Raw genomic sequence first — 13,022 nt, 5'->3', positions numbered from 1 at the left:
TTGATCTCAGAGTATGTGATTAAAAGAGAGTATTCTTCTTCTTCATTTTTTTCTTGTCTTAATATGATTATTCCCATCCCATCCATAGTTGAGACAAAGGCCAGCCAAACTAGAACTGTTAAGGCTAAGAAGATGTGCTGTAGATCCCAGTACAGGAAAGCCGCACAGAAAGACATCTGGCAAGCCAAGCCACTAAGAAATGCATTGGAAAAATGAGAAAAATAAAACACTAAAGAGAAAAAAATAGGTAAATATAAAGGGATAAACGAAAATGAATAAATCAGATTGCAATATTTCACTATAAAACCAAGTGGTTCGGTAAAAACAGTGCTTCATTAACATAGATGAATACAATTGTCGATTCACACACTAACACACATACACACATCTATGTAGGTATATATATATATATATATATATATATATATATATATATATATATATATATATATATATATATATATATATATATATATATATATATATATATATATATATATACATATTTATATATATACACAGTACAGACCAAAAGTTTGGACACACCTTCTCATTCAAACCAATGGGGAAGTGTGTCCAAACTTTTGGTCTACTTTATATATATATTTATATATATTTATATATATATATATATATATATATATATATATATATATATATATATATATATATATATATATATATATATATATATATATATATATATATATATATATATACAGTATATATATAGATGTGAGTGTATTATAATTCGAAGTTCTGGCATTTGTCTTGATAGTATAGTTCCACAATTATTCATTGCCGTCTTTATTCAATCATTACATCTCTTTATTTGTTTTTCTTTTAATTATTTCTGTGAATTTTCATAGGTTTATTTCTCATTATATTTAGATGTATCTGTTTATTTTGTTTGAGTTCATATACCAAACCCAAGTTGTAAAATCAGAAGTTTCTTTCTTTTTTTATTTTTTTTTAATTGCTGCAATACCACCCTTTGGCCACCAGGGTAGGTGATGATGACGATGCACAAACCGGAAGTAGGAAATGGCGTCACCGGCAAAGTACGAAATTCAAATTTCTGGAAGAAAACATCTCATGCTCGACAGCTTTTCTGCATGAATATCCTTTAACTTTGCTTTCTTCGGCTGTTTCTATACAAACCAAGGTAAAATTGTAGTACTACTACGAATAACCCTTCATTACCGTTCAATCGTGGTATATTATTAACGGTGGGTTTTTTTCCACTTTGGTGAAATAGTGCAAGCTAAGCTAAGCTATCAAACAAAAGAAGAAAAGGTTGCACAAAGAGGATTTTATTGAGTGTTGACAGTGTTTTTTTTTAAATAGTTTCCGTTACCACTGGGAGATTTATCACCGGCCAGGGAGATGCCTGTGGAAAGGACGGAGCACCGTGGAGCCCCGGAGCTCCACAAGTATTATGAGGTTTATGAGACCATTGGCTCAGGTAAAGTCTGGCTTCATTTGTCTTATTTAAGCTTTGTTATCTTCTTGTCAATGCGTTTGTTACGAACCCTGTGTGTTTTTAGGTGGCTTTGCTAAAGTCAAACTGGGTCGTCACATCTTGACTGGAGAAAAGGTTGCCATCAAAATAATGAATAAGAAGGATCTTGGGGTGAGTCACAAATATGCAGTTTTATGAAAAGTGGTCTAATCAAACACAAAACAAAATGATTCAAAATACCCCAGGCTACAATTACCATGGGCTGTTAAAGCTCATGGAATGGTTACACTTTTTAAAGGTTTAAATCTCTTTAGGCTACAAAATGAATGAAAATGTAAACACACGTCCTGTCAGGCTAAAATAAAAGTATATGTTCTTTACTGGGTCGTAAATACAACTCTGGTGAACAACAATTCAAGATTTATTACATTATTGAACTCTTTTTTTCAAAAAAAAAAATTAACATGAGTATGAATAAATGTCCATCATTAGCAAGTTTGGCATGAGAGGTTTGATGTCTTCAGATGTGTGTAAAGACAATGCCATGGGGGACGACATCAATAATAGTCTTGGAGAGGCAGATACTATTCTTAATAAGTCAGGAAATAATGATAAATCAATTTCCAAACAACTTCCAGTCATTCTACAGTCAAAAAGATTCAGTCAGCCAATCTCTCTAGGACAGGACGTCCCAGGAATTTTAGTCCGAGGTTAGATTGTGCTGGAGGAACTGGCCTATATTTCTATACTAAATGTTAAATGTTGTAAAAGCATCACTAGAAAAAGACTACTCAAGTAGGCTTGTTTGGAAGAGAGCTTCTTCTCCCCAAAGAGAACAAAGTATTCTGGCTCGAGTTAACAAAGTTGCCTCTTGTCTTTTGCACACCGGGATCAAACATATTAGTTAAAGAGTGATAGTTTGGGCTTGTTTTGTAACAACCCGAGCAACATGCAGTCGTAGCATCAACCATGAGCTCCTCTGTACATCAGAGTATGCTAGGTTTATATTTGAGTCATCTGTCTGTCAGCTGGAGTGTCGCTGAAACAGCGTCACGCAACAAGTGACTGAATTATTCAATATTATTCTGTAATTTAAAAAAAATATAATAATAATTTAAACATATTACATTTTGGAACTATTTTATTTCAATAAAATTATTCACTACAGCAAAATTATATTTGAACCTAATTTTTCACCCCTATTAGATATTGAGGTTGTTCTTATTTTATTCAAAATGATCCAGGAATACAAAAATAAAATATGATTTAGAAAAACAATTTCACAAATGACCAAGCCTTGGTTGGCATGTATATTGAACAAAACATGATGCCATCTCTTTTCCCCAGAATGATTTGCCACGTGTGAAGGTGGAGATTGACGCCATGAAGAACCTGAGCCATCAGCATATTTGTCGGCTGTATCACGTCATAGAGACTTCCACACAGATATTCATGGTGTTGGAGGTAGAGACATACGTACCATAGTTGATATAACAGTAAATACAGCATTTGTGTTTGTTTATCTTTTTCTAATCAAATTTCCTGCTTCTTTTTGGCTTTCTCAGTACTGCCCAGGTGGTGAACTGTTTGATTATATCATAGCAAAGGACCGGCTGTCAGAACAGGAGACCAGAGTGTTTTTCCGGCAGATTGTGTCTGCGCTGGCGTACGTCCACAGCCAGGGATACGCACACAGGGACCTAAAACCGGTAAAAATAGTTATCATGTGCATGTACAGGATTAGCAATGACAACAGCAAAATGTATCTCTTTGAATGTGACTGCTGATCAGTGTAATATCTTCCTTAATACTTGTATTTTAGGAAAACTTATTGATTGACGAGGACCATAACTTGAAGCTTATAGACTTTGGTTTATGTGCCAAACCTAAGGTACGTCCTCATATTACCTGTAACACTGTCTCTGGATTAAAAATGCAGAATAATTTAAATTAAAGTATAAAAAAAAAAAAGTTCTTATATAGGAACGCGTGGCAATTCTTTCGTGAAAAACTAAATTTTTTACACGTGACTGCTTTTGTAGGGTGGTTTGGGTTATGAGCTGATGACGTGTTGTGGGAGTCCGGCATACGCTGCTCCTGAACTCATCCAGGGAAAAGCGTATATTGGCTCGGAGGTAAGAATCACAGACTGTTCAGCATTCACTGCTCAGGAAACATTTGTTCTCAGTAAGAATAATGAACACAGGTCAGTTCTTCAGCTCAACACATTACTGATGTCCTGATCACATCTGCTGGTCCATGATTCTGTGCAACTGATCTGTGAAATCCCGTCTGTAATGGTAAACTACTGTGATTTGTGACCTCCAGGCTGATGTGTGGAGTATGGGAGTTCTACTGTTCGCTCTGCTCTGCGGATACCTGCCCTTTGATGATGACAACTGCGTTGTCCTTTATAGGAAGATTAGTGTGAGATCTCTGTTGTGTTTACTATACTTTCCATTTACACACATTTTAAGGATTTACACTCTTTTTCTCATGTTTTTCTTTTTTTTCCCCCCCATTAGAGAGGTAGATATGATAACCCACAATGGCTGTCTCCAGGTAGTACCCTTCTTCTCAACCAGATGATGCAGGTGTGTATTCAGACAATATCTTGGCTCATTTTTCCCTGTTGACCACTCATCTCTTTTTCTCTTTATTTTTTAAACTAATTTCTAAAAAATAAATGAATAAACTCCTACGCATGATTTAGAATTGAGTTTTAACGCTCCTGCTGTTGTTAAATCCGAGCAACACTGTAATGCAACGTAACATCTGATTTCTAATAAATATATGCAAATGTTTTATATAATTTAAATATGATTAAATTCTCATGCTCCACATCATGCAACTTTGAGAGTGTGAACTGTCTGGTCTTGAATTTAAATATTGAGTTGCAGTTTTCGTGCTCGTCCTGCAGGTGGACCCCAAGCGGCGCCTCACCGTTCGACAGCTGTTGGACCATCCCTGGGTGATGAGGGATTATAACAGCCCTGTCGAGTGGTGCAGCCGGAAGCCGGTACAGACAGCCAGAAAGCAAGCAAATACACAGAATGTTTCACTTAGCTTTATATGAAAATAGCTACACATATCTTTTTTTCTTGACTGGTAATTTAAGCCATTTTTTTCCCCCTTTTGTTTCTTTAAATCACCATACAAGTTCTGACTTGAAATACGATACTGTATCCTTCTTATTAATACAGATTTCATTATTTTAGGCCCAGTAAAATAAAAAGTGTCTGTTTTGAGTTGTTGGTGAACAATCTGAGTGTTTTTTTTGCAGCTTTACCACATTGATGAAGACTGTATCACTGAAATGGCAGTCAACATGAAGCGATCGAGGGAAAGCACCACTGCGCTGGTGAAGGAGGTGCGATAGTACTCTATCTATGTCCCCAGTTCATCATGTTGCTGTCAGTTTGATTTGAAGAGGCGTGGATACATATGCATATGGTTTGTTAATATAGTAGTGTGTGTATTTTCGGTTAGATATGCAGTTTAATAGATGTTTACTCTCCCAGTGGAAGTATGACCAGACCACAGCCACGTACCTGCTGCTGCTGTCGAAGAAGCACAAGGGAAAGCCCGTCCGTCTGTGGCCCGAGCCAGCCGTCTGTGACGACTCTCCCCTGCATCAAGGACTGCAGGTCAGAGACGGGACTGCATGTCCTAGGGCGCTCTGCTCTCAATTTTTCTGGCAACCAGTGTACTCTACGCACCCGCTTCAAGAGCAAGATCTTTTTATCTGTTGCTTTCAGACAAGAGGAACCCTTCACTTCACAGACGATGAAGACGCCATTATCGTTGGTTCTTTGGACTTTTGCTCAGACTACATCGATGATTGCCCGTGGGTGTCACCACAGTACACGCCTCAGAGGGTCAGAGGTCGGCCAGATGAGGTCAAGAACAAAGAGACGGTATGTGGAAGTTTAAACTTCCTCCAAGAGTGTCCAGACAAATCAGAACACAAAGCAGACCGACAAAGGAACCAATGCAGAAAGGTGGAGGGAAGATGGTAGATTAAAAAATTGGGACTACATGTTTTCAGTCTTTCCAGGAGCCTGGTGGTGTTTCGGGCTCTAGACATGGAGAGAACCATATCTAACCTCCTAAGACCTGGTGACAATCTTTCCTTGTTGCTTTGGACCCTTGTTAAGAAATTAAGGCCCTGTCCCAATACTATCACTACCCCTCGTTTTCAGCCCTACCCCTAAATTTTGCGCGTTCCCGTGAGGGTAGTGGTGTCCCAATTCCTCTTTCCACCTAGGGGTAGTGAAGAAAACGAGTGTAGTGGCTATGAATCTGTCCCTACGGATGTAGGGATTTCCGATGCTCACTAGCTGAACTAGTGACAGAAAAATTTCCCAGAATGCTTTTCGTCGTCATTTGCGGACTGAATAAAAAAAAAAAACATGGCGGACATTTCTTATTTTTTTTAGTGAAAAAAATCAATATTTCGAGTTCGCTTCTGCATAAAAATTAGTTTTGATTACATTTCTAGCGAGAAATATATATTTTACTTTCATAATATTCACTCAGTGAATGTACATAATCACTCGTTTGCTGAAGATCACGCCAGAATAAAGGCTGATTTATGGTTCCGTGTTACACCAACGCGGAGCCTACGGCGTAGGTTACGTACCCTTCGCCGTAGGCTCTGCGTCGATTTAACGCAGACCCATAAATCAGCTCCAGGGCCGGCAGGCAGGCAGAAATCTCGAAATTTTCGGAGCAAATTTCTTAACAGGCGTAGCTACAACTGTTAGATTTCATCTGTTAAACCAACATTTATCTTCCTAAATGATTTATTTCAGCCAGCGGTAATTCTCCACAGAGCTGCAGGTTTCTCCCCCGGGACAACGGCGCAGGGCGATCACGTCTGTACTCCGGCTGCTAATGCTTCGAGCCGGCGGCTCTTATCATCTCCGAAAACATCGGGTCAAATTTCTTAACAGGCGTTATTTGGATAAACTGAGCCCAGGTTGGGGATCTTAACGGTTACTTTTACGCCTGTAAAAAAATATTAAAACTTAATAAAGTGGCATATTAACAGCGCTACAGCTGAAATTAAAACAGCTTTTGGCTCTCAGCCTCCTGATTTTAGGGGTGGTGCTGAAAGTAGGTGTAGGGGGAGTATTGGGACAGGGCCCTGTGACATTTGTGATCTCCACATATGTGTTTGCAGGTCTTAGTAGGCTAATAAAGAAACAGTTAAAAGTGTTGGAATAGAAAGAAGTACAGTTACTAGTTCCTTTCTTTTGAGGAAGTAAAGACGATGAACAGCGTAGATTCTTCAGTCTCGTGTTGGATGGCAATGTGCAGAGGTCGCATCAGTAGATCTAGCTCAACTCTGAGTGATGTTCTCTTGTTAAGTCTTTGTCTTTGTTTTTCCAGAGGTATGTATCGCCATCTCTAGATAAAAGACATGCCTGCAGCCCGATAGCAGAGAGAGGGAAGACCACGACGCCGCACCATCAGAGGAGGAGGGAGAAAGACCAAGAGCAAGCCGCCGAGAACAAGGAGAATATTGCTGAAGACAAAGGACTTGAAATCTTTGCCTTGCCCCCGCCTCGCACCCCTGCGTCCACCAAGAAGAGTTCACGCCCCAACAAAAACGTGTTAACCACACCCAATCAAAATGCTAACAGCAACGTCAACAAACCCACTGTGGCCACTCCTAAAGGTAAGACGACTGTCTCGGTTTCTCTATGGCAGTAACGTTGCACAGACAGTTCAGAGTTTTATACAGTTTATTTGTTCACTATAATTGTTTGTTCTCCCCAGCAAGCGACTGAAGTACAATTCGCATTAGATTAGATTTACATTAATCAACTGGCCCTCTCCACATTTCTCCTTTTTCATTTATCCCGTTCCTTCAATCTCTTGCGGCTCTCGTAATCAGAAGTGCCACAACCGCATGCTACACATTTGCAAGTAAATTGTCTTCTAGTAATAAACTCATTTATTGGGTCTGTTTTTATCCCAAAGCCACTCATATTTTAATGATTTAGCTGTCATTATGACACTGAAAATGGACGGACACATACGCAATTATCAACGTCAACTCAAAGGTGAGGTTATCTGGGGGCTAATTCTATTAACTTACCTACAAATGAAGGGGCACTAATATGAAAATGGAACCATTACGGTCTTAATTATTTGTCATAGTGACTTCTGTTCAGATGACCAGGCCTCATTAGGTTCCTCTAGTCTAGACATTTGACCAGCAGCCGGCTAGCTGGCTAATGCTGACCTGGTGGATGCTCGGTGCACGGAGGCCGTCTCAGTGCGGCTCCCTCTTTTCAGTCTTCCGTTTTGTGAGCTGCAGTTTCGAGAAGGCGTGCTGCCTGTGACATCCTTGTCCAAACACGCACGCACGCACACGCACACACACGCACAGTGGGCTGTGTCTGTCTGTCCCCAGGCGTGTGCTGTGACAGGTGTAACCGTCTCCTCCCTTTGCTCACTGTCCCACATGGGCTGTAGTGACATGTGTTCTGTTGCCGCTTAGGCCCAGCTCTGTCTTATTTATTTATTTATATATATATATATATATATATATATATATATATATATATATATATATATATATACACACACATACACAGTGCATCCGGAAAGTATTCACAGCGCTTCACTTTTTCCACATTTTGCTTTGTTACAGCCTTATTCTTAATTTGATTAAATTCATTTTTTTTCCCTCAAAATGCTACACACAACCCCCCATAATGACAACGTGAAAAAAGTTTTTTTTTAGATTTTTGCAAATTTATTAAAAATAAAAAACAAAGAAATCATATGTACATAAGTATTCACAGCCTTTGCTCAATACTTTTGTTGATGCACCTTTGGCAGCAATTACAGCCTCAAGTCATTTTCAATATGACGCCACAAGCTTGGCACACCTATCTTTGGGCCGTTTTGCCCATTCCTCTTTGCAGCTCTCAATGTCCATCAGGTTGGATGGGGAGCGTCGGTGCACAGCCATTTTCAGATCTCTCCAGAGATGTTCAATCGGATTCAAGTCTGGCTGGGCCACTCAAGGACATTCACACAGTTGTCCTGAAGCCACTGCTTTGAAATCTTGGCTGTGTGCTGAGGGTCGTTGTCCTGCTGAAAGATGAACTGTCGCCCCAGTCTGAGGTCAAGAGCACTCTGGAGCAGGTTTTCATTCAGGATGTCTCTGTACATGGCTGCATTCATCTTTCCCTCAATCCTGACTAGTCTCCCAGTTCCTGCTGAAAAACATCCCCACAGCATGATGCTGCCACCACCATGCTTCACTGTAGGGATGTAATGGCCTGGTGACGAGCGGTGTCTGGTTTCCTCCAAACATGACGCCTGCTATTCACACCAAACAGTTCAATCTTCGTCTCATCAGACCAAAGAATTTTGTTTCTGATAGTCTGGGAGTTCTTCAGGTGCCTTTTGGCAAACTCCAGTCGGGCTGCCATGTGCCTTTTACTAAGGAGTGGCTTCCGTCTGGCCTCTCTACCATACAAGCCTGATTGGTGAATCGCTGCAGAGATGGTTGTCCTTGTGGAAGTTTCTCCTCTCTCCACAGAGGAACGCTGGAGCTCTGACAGGGTGACCATAGGGTTCTTGGTCACCTCCCTGACTAGGGCCCTTCTCCCCCGATCACTCGGTTTAGACGGCCGGCCAGCTCTAAGAAGAGTCCTGGATGTTCCCAACTTCTTCCATTTAAGGATGATGGAGGCCACTGGGCTCATTGGAACCTTCAAAGCAGCAGAAATCTTTCGGTACCCTTCCCCAGATTTGTGCCTCGAGACAATCCTGTCTTGGAGATCTACAGACAATTCCTTTGACTTCATGCTTGGCTTGTGCTCTGACATGCACTGTCCACTGTGGGACCATATAGACAGGTGTGTGCCTTTCCAAATCATGTCCAATCAACTGAATTTACCAAAGGATGGACTCCAATTAAGCTGTAGAAACATCTCAAGGCTGATCAGTGGAAACAGCATGCGCCTTCGCTCAATTTTGAGCTTTATGGCAAATGCTGTGAATACTTATGGGCATGTGATTTCTTAGTTTTTTTTATTTTTAATAAATTTTCAAAACTTTCGAAAACTTTTTTCACATTGTCAATATGGGGTGTTGTGTGTAGAATTTTGAGGAGAAAAATGAATTTAATCAATTTTGGAATAAGGCTGTAACATAACAAAATGTGGTAAAAGTGAAGTGCTGTGAATACTTTCCGGATGCACTGTTTGTGTGTGTGTGTGTGTGTGTGTGAGTGTGCAAAAATGTGTTTGGATATGTGAATGAAAAGAAAGAAAATATTTAAAGTCAACCAGTTCCATGCACAAGTGCAAAGTAGTTCACATTTAATCCTCTCTTGAGCGGCTTTAAGGTGGAGGTTGCTCCATGTTATTTTGTTGAGACAGTGCTATTACAGTTGATATATGTGCTGGGTGACAACTAAACAATTTCATCTCCCTCATTAATGTTTCAGTGATTACAGACTACAGTGATGCTCTTCTACTAAAAAATATTTACATTATTTTAAAACATATGCCAAGTGGACAAAGCCTTCAAACAATAACATGTTTGAAAGGTGGTAAATGTGCATCCTGTACTTTATTCTGCTGTAGTTGTTTCATTGAATGCTGCTTCTGCAGGGGTTATGTACAAGATCAGTCGCTTCAAAACCATCCTGCTTGGATTTTTGCAACATGAAATTTTGACACTTGTAGTTTTCAGCTAAATGAGCTCGAGGAAGGTTACTGTTAAAAACCACAGACCTGTTTCGAGAATTTGGATCAGTTGGTCAGTTTTGAGTTCAGTCTGTTATGCTGCATCTAAATATTATTTCAAGGATCACAGGGTCAATGTCCCAAACTGATTTAGAAAAGCTGCTCCATGCTTTTCTTAATCACTGTGTTTGGATCTTAAAAGACCAAACGGCTGAAGCTCGTTCAAAATGCAGTTGCTGATGTCCATTTCAGAAGTCTCTCCACTGGACTCCTCTTTGTTAAAAAGTTGATCTTACAACTGTATTATTTAGTAAACTCTGGCAATAAGAATTAAATGGCTTAGAGCCAAAATTCTTTTGAGATGTTCTGGTGTGTTATGAATATTCCGGTCAAGACTAGCGGAGCAGGTTCACTTTCTGTCCCCAGAGTTAAACATAAATATGGAGGAGTTGATTTTAGTTTTGCAACTCTTGTTTAAGATTGCATTGCTGATTAACTGTTGTGTAAAAGAGTGATGCACTGCACCCTTTATCCCCCCCCCCACACACGCTTTTGTTTCTGATGGCGCTTTTACTGAAGTTTCAACAAACTTCATATCATGGTGGTAATTTGACTACCCATCAGCATCAGCTGCGGCTGCTCTTTATGACCACAGAGAATATCTGGTTCCATTGAGTGTTTTTTTGTATTATGTGGTACAGTAGGTGGTGACAGTGCACCCAAGGAGCAGTATAAGAAGAAAGCAGCTGAGAGCAAAGAATCTGCAAACATGGAAATATTGGCCTTCAGTCCAGAACGAAGGTAAGTGGACCACAGGAATATTGTAGACTCAGGGCGGGGGTGGAGGGATGGAATAAATACTGACCCAGACAGAAATGCAGTTCTTATATGTCAAACCCTGTTTACTCTCCAGGTCCAGGTCACTGGACATGGCCGTCGTTGAAGACAGCGGCAAGAAGAAGCGAACAGGGAAAATGTTTGGTTCCCTGGAGAGGGGTTTGGATAAGGTGATAACCATGCTCACCCCGAGTAAGAGACGAGCGCACCGCGGCGGCCCACGTAAGATTAAGGTATAAGCATGTCAAAATAACCTCACCAGTGCTGTGCCGCACATCACCAGGCTTCAATTTTTTTTTTTTCTTCTTAACTTAAGCTGTAAATTAAAATTGCTAGGATTGTTCAATGGAAGTTTTTCAGTTCTGATGAATTTCTGATCAGTTGTGTTTTTCTTCTAGGCTCAGTATAACGTGACTCTGACCAGTCAGACCAACCCAGATCAGGTCCTAAACCAGATCCTCTCTATTCTGCCAACAAAAAACATCGACTTCACCCAGAAAGGGTAAGAAAACTCACACTTTGTCCACACTTTTCTGGCAGGACTGCGTATCTTTTGAACTATTCCTGCTCTAACGTTCCCTTTTTTGTTCATAATTCAGGTATACGCTGAAGTGCCAGACTTGGGGTGACTTTGGGAAGGTGACCTTGGCGTTTGAACTTGAGGTGTGTATGCTGCAGAGGCCTGAAGTCGTAGGAGTTCGGCGCCAGAGGCTGAAGGGAGATTCCTGGCTGTACAAGCATCTGGTGGAGGACATCCTCGCCACCTCCAGTATTTGAGTATTACGCCACCTCGCCAGTCTTGTTGCTTTTTCCAACTCAATGAATACTGTTTTTGTTTTTTTTCCCTGTAGCACCATACTTTTCATTTTTTGTTTTAAAATTTCAAAAAACTCGTACATACGAGGAAGCCGTCCTTTATAACTCTTTTGGAATTGATCAACATTTTCTTAAGACAGCCTACAAATTTTCCAAGTACGCTTTGGATTAACTTTATGAATTACATACCAAAATCCTGTACTGTATCTTTTTTTTTTTTTTTTATATAAAAAAAAGTAGAATAATTTACCTACTTTTCCATCATTATTAAGCTATCAGTCAGTCCTCTTTAGGTGAACTGGTGTGTGCATATGTAGAAATCTTCCTACATCTTCCAGCTGCTTATCATATTTATGTTTCCATGTTGTTCACCCCCGAAGGTGCAACACTTGATTGAATAACATAAAAACAGAGTATTACTAATGTACTACTTTTCTTTCTTTTTTTGTCTGTTTTTATGTACATGTGTTTACAGTTGTGTTCTAATGATGATTTACATCGTGGGAAGTGTCTGTTTTTATTTGTATGTTTGTTTTTCATTGCCGCACTTTGTAAGATTTATATTGACGATGTAAAATGAACAAAATAAATGATTTCTGCATCTATTGAGTTAGTTGAAGTAGAGGAATTGAATAATTTCTTTGACATGAGCTGTTCTCATCTTTATTATTCGTTCAGCAGTGGAAAAGCAGCGTATTTATTCCTTCATCGTTCCTCTGCTCTTACATGGGGGTGATTACTTAAGACAGAGGTGAAGGTTGGAATTGGAGCTGTTAAAAGTAAATAAATATCCTCACCATATTCCAGCAGTTGTAGGAACTCTTATGGGCGGAGGTCTTAGGAGCAGAGTTATGTTTAAGTTTTCCTGGGCCTCAGGATTAAAAATAGGTTACTTGGATACAGATTTCCGTTTAAAATGGTCAAATGACATAATGGGTCCCATATGCATGGGTAACAAGTGGACTAAATGAACTGGGATTACCAGTAAGAAAGGGGCAAGTTGTGTGAACCCCTTGTTAAAAGCAACATGTTGCCCAGATTAAAAATGAATCATTGGGGTCTCGCCTAGAAACCATGTAGATCCCGCAAACCAACATTTTTTTTTTTTTTTGAATGAATGAAGTTTATTCAGTCATTGCAACACAAAACAACACCAAAAAACATTGTACACAGAATTAACATTTCATACA

The 13,022-nt window shown here is 39.7% G+C and overlaps 1 protein-coding gene across 2 annotated transcripts; it reads left to right on the top strand.

Moving 5' to 3' along the window:
- Positions 1–1,044: 1,044 nt before the first annotated feature.
- On the top strand, positions 1,045–12,020 carry melk (maternal embryonic leucine zipper kinase). 2 transcript variants are annotated; one of them, XM_061730185.1, is made up of 18 exons: positions 1,045–1,165; positions 1,348–1,465; positions 1,548–1,633; positions 2,810–2,926; positions 3,028–3,171; positions 3,285–3,353; positions 3,505–3,597; positions 3,791–3,889; positions 3,988–4,056; positions 4,383–4,481; positions 4,746–4,832; positions 4,984–5,109; positions 5,221–5,379; positions 6,857–7,145; positions 10,884–10,980; positions 11,093–11,249; positions 11,415–11,518; positions 11,616–12,020. In XM_061730185.1, the coding sequence occupies exons 2-18, from the start codon at positions 1,387–1,389 to the stop codon at positions 11,791–11,793; spliced, it is 2,052 nt and encodes a 683-aa protein (XP_061586169.1). In that variant the 5' UTR covers positions 1,045–1,165; positions 1,348–1,386; the 3' UTR covers positions 11,794–12,020. The 2 variants fall into 2 exon arrangements, with proteins under 2 accessions (XP_061586169.1, XP_061586163.1); XM_061730179.1 differs by having other exon boundaries at positions 10,881–10,980.
- Positions 12,021–13,022: the final 1,002 nt, after the last annotated feature.

This window comes from Cololabis saira, chromosome 1 (genome assembly GCF_033807715.1).
Source record: "Cololabis saira isolate AMF1-May2022 chromosome 1, fColSai1.1, whole genome shotgun sequence".
Classification (NCBI taxonomy): Eukaryota; Metazoa; Chordata; class Actinopteri; order Beloniformes; family Belonidae; genus Cololabis; species Cololabis saira.
This window is presented reverse-complemented; position numbering and strand designations above follow the sequence as displayed.

Excerpts from the sequence above, each read along its gene's own strand:
- melk (XM_061730179.1), top strand. The coding sequence starts at position 1,387 with ATGCCTGTGGAAAGGACGGAGCACCGTGGAGCCCCGGAGCTCCACAAG. Across the intron at positions 7,146-10,880 it reads CACTGTGGCCACTCCTAAAG|TAGGTGGTGACAGTGCACCC; the intron begins GTAAGACGACTG and ends TATGTGGTACAG. Across the intron at positions 11,519-11,615 it reads ATCGACTTCACCCAGAAAGG|GTATACGCTGAAGTGCCAGA; the intron begins GTAAGAAAACTC and ends TTCATAATTCAG.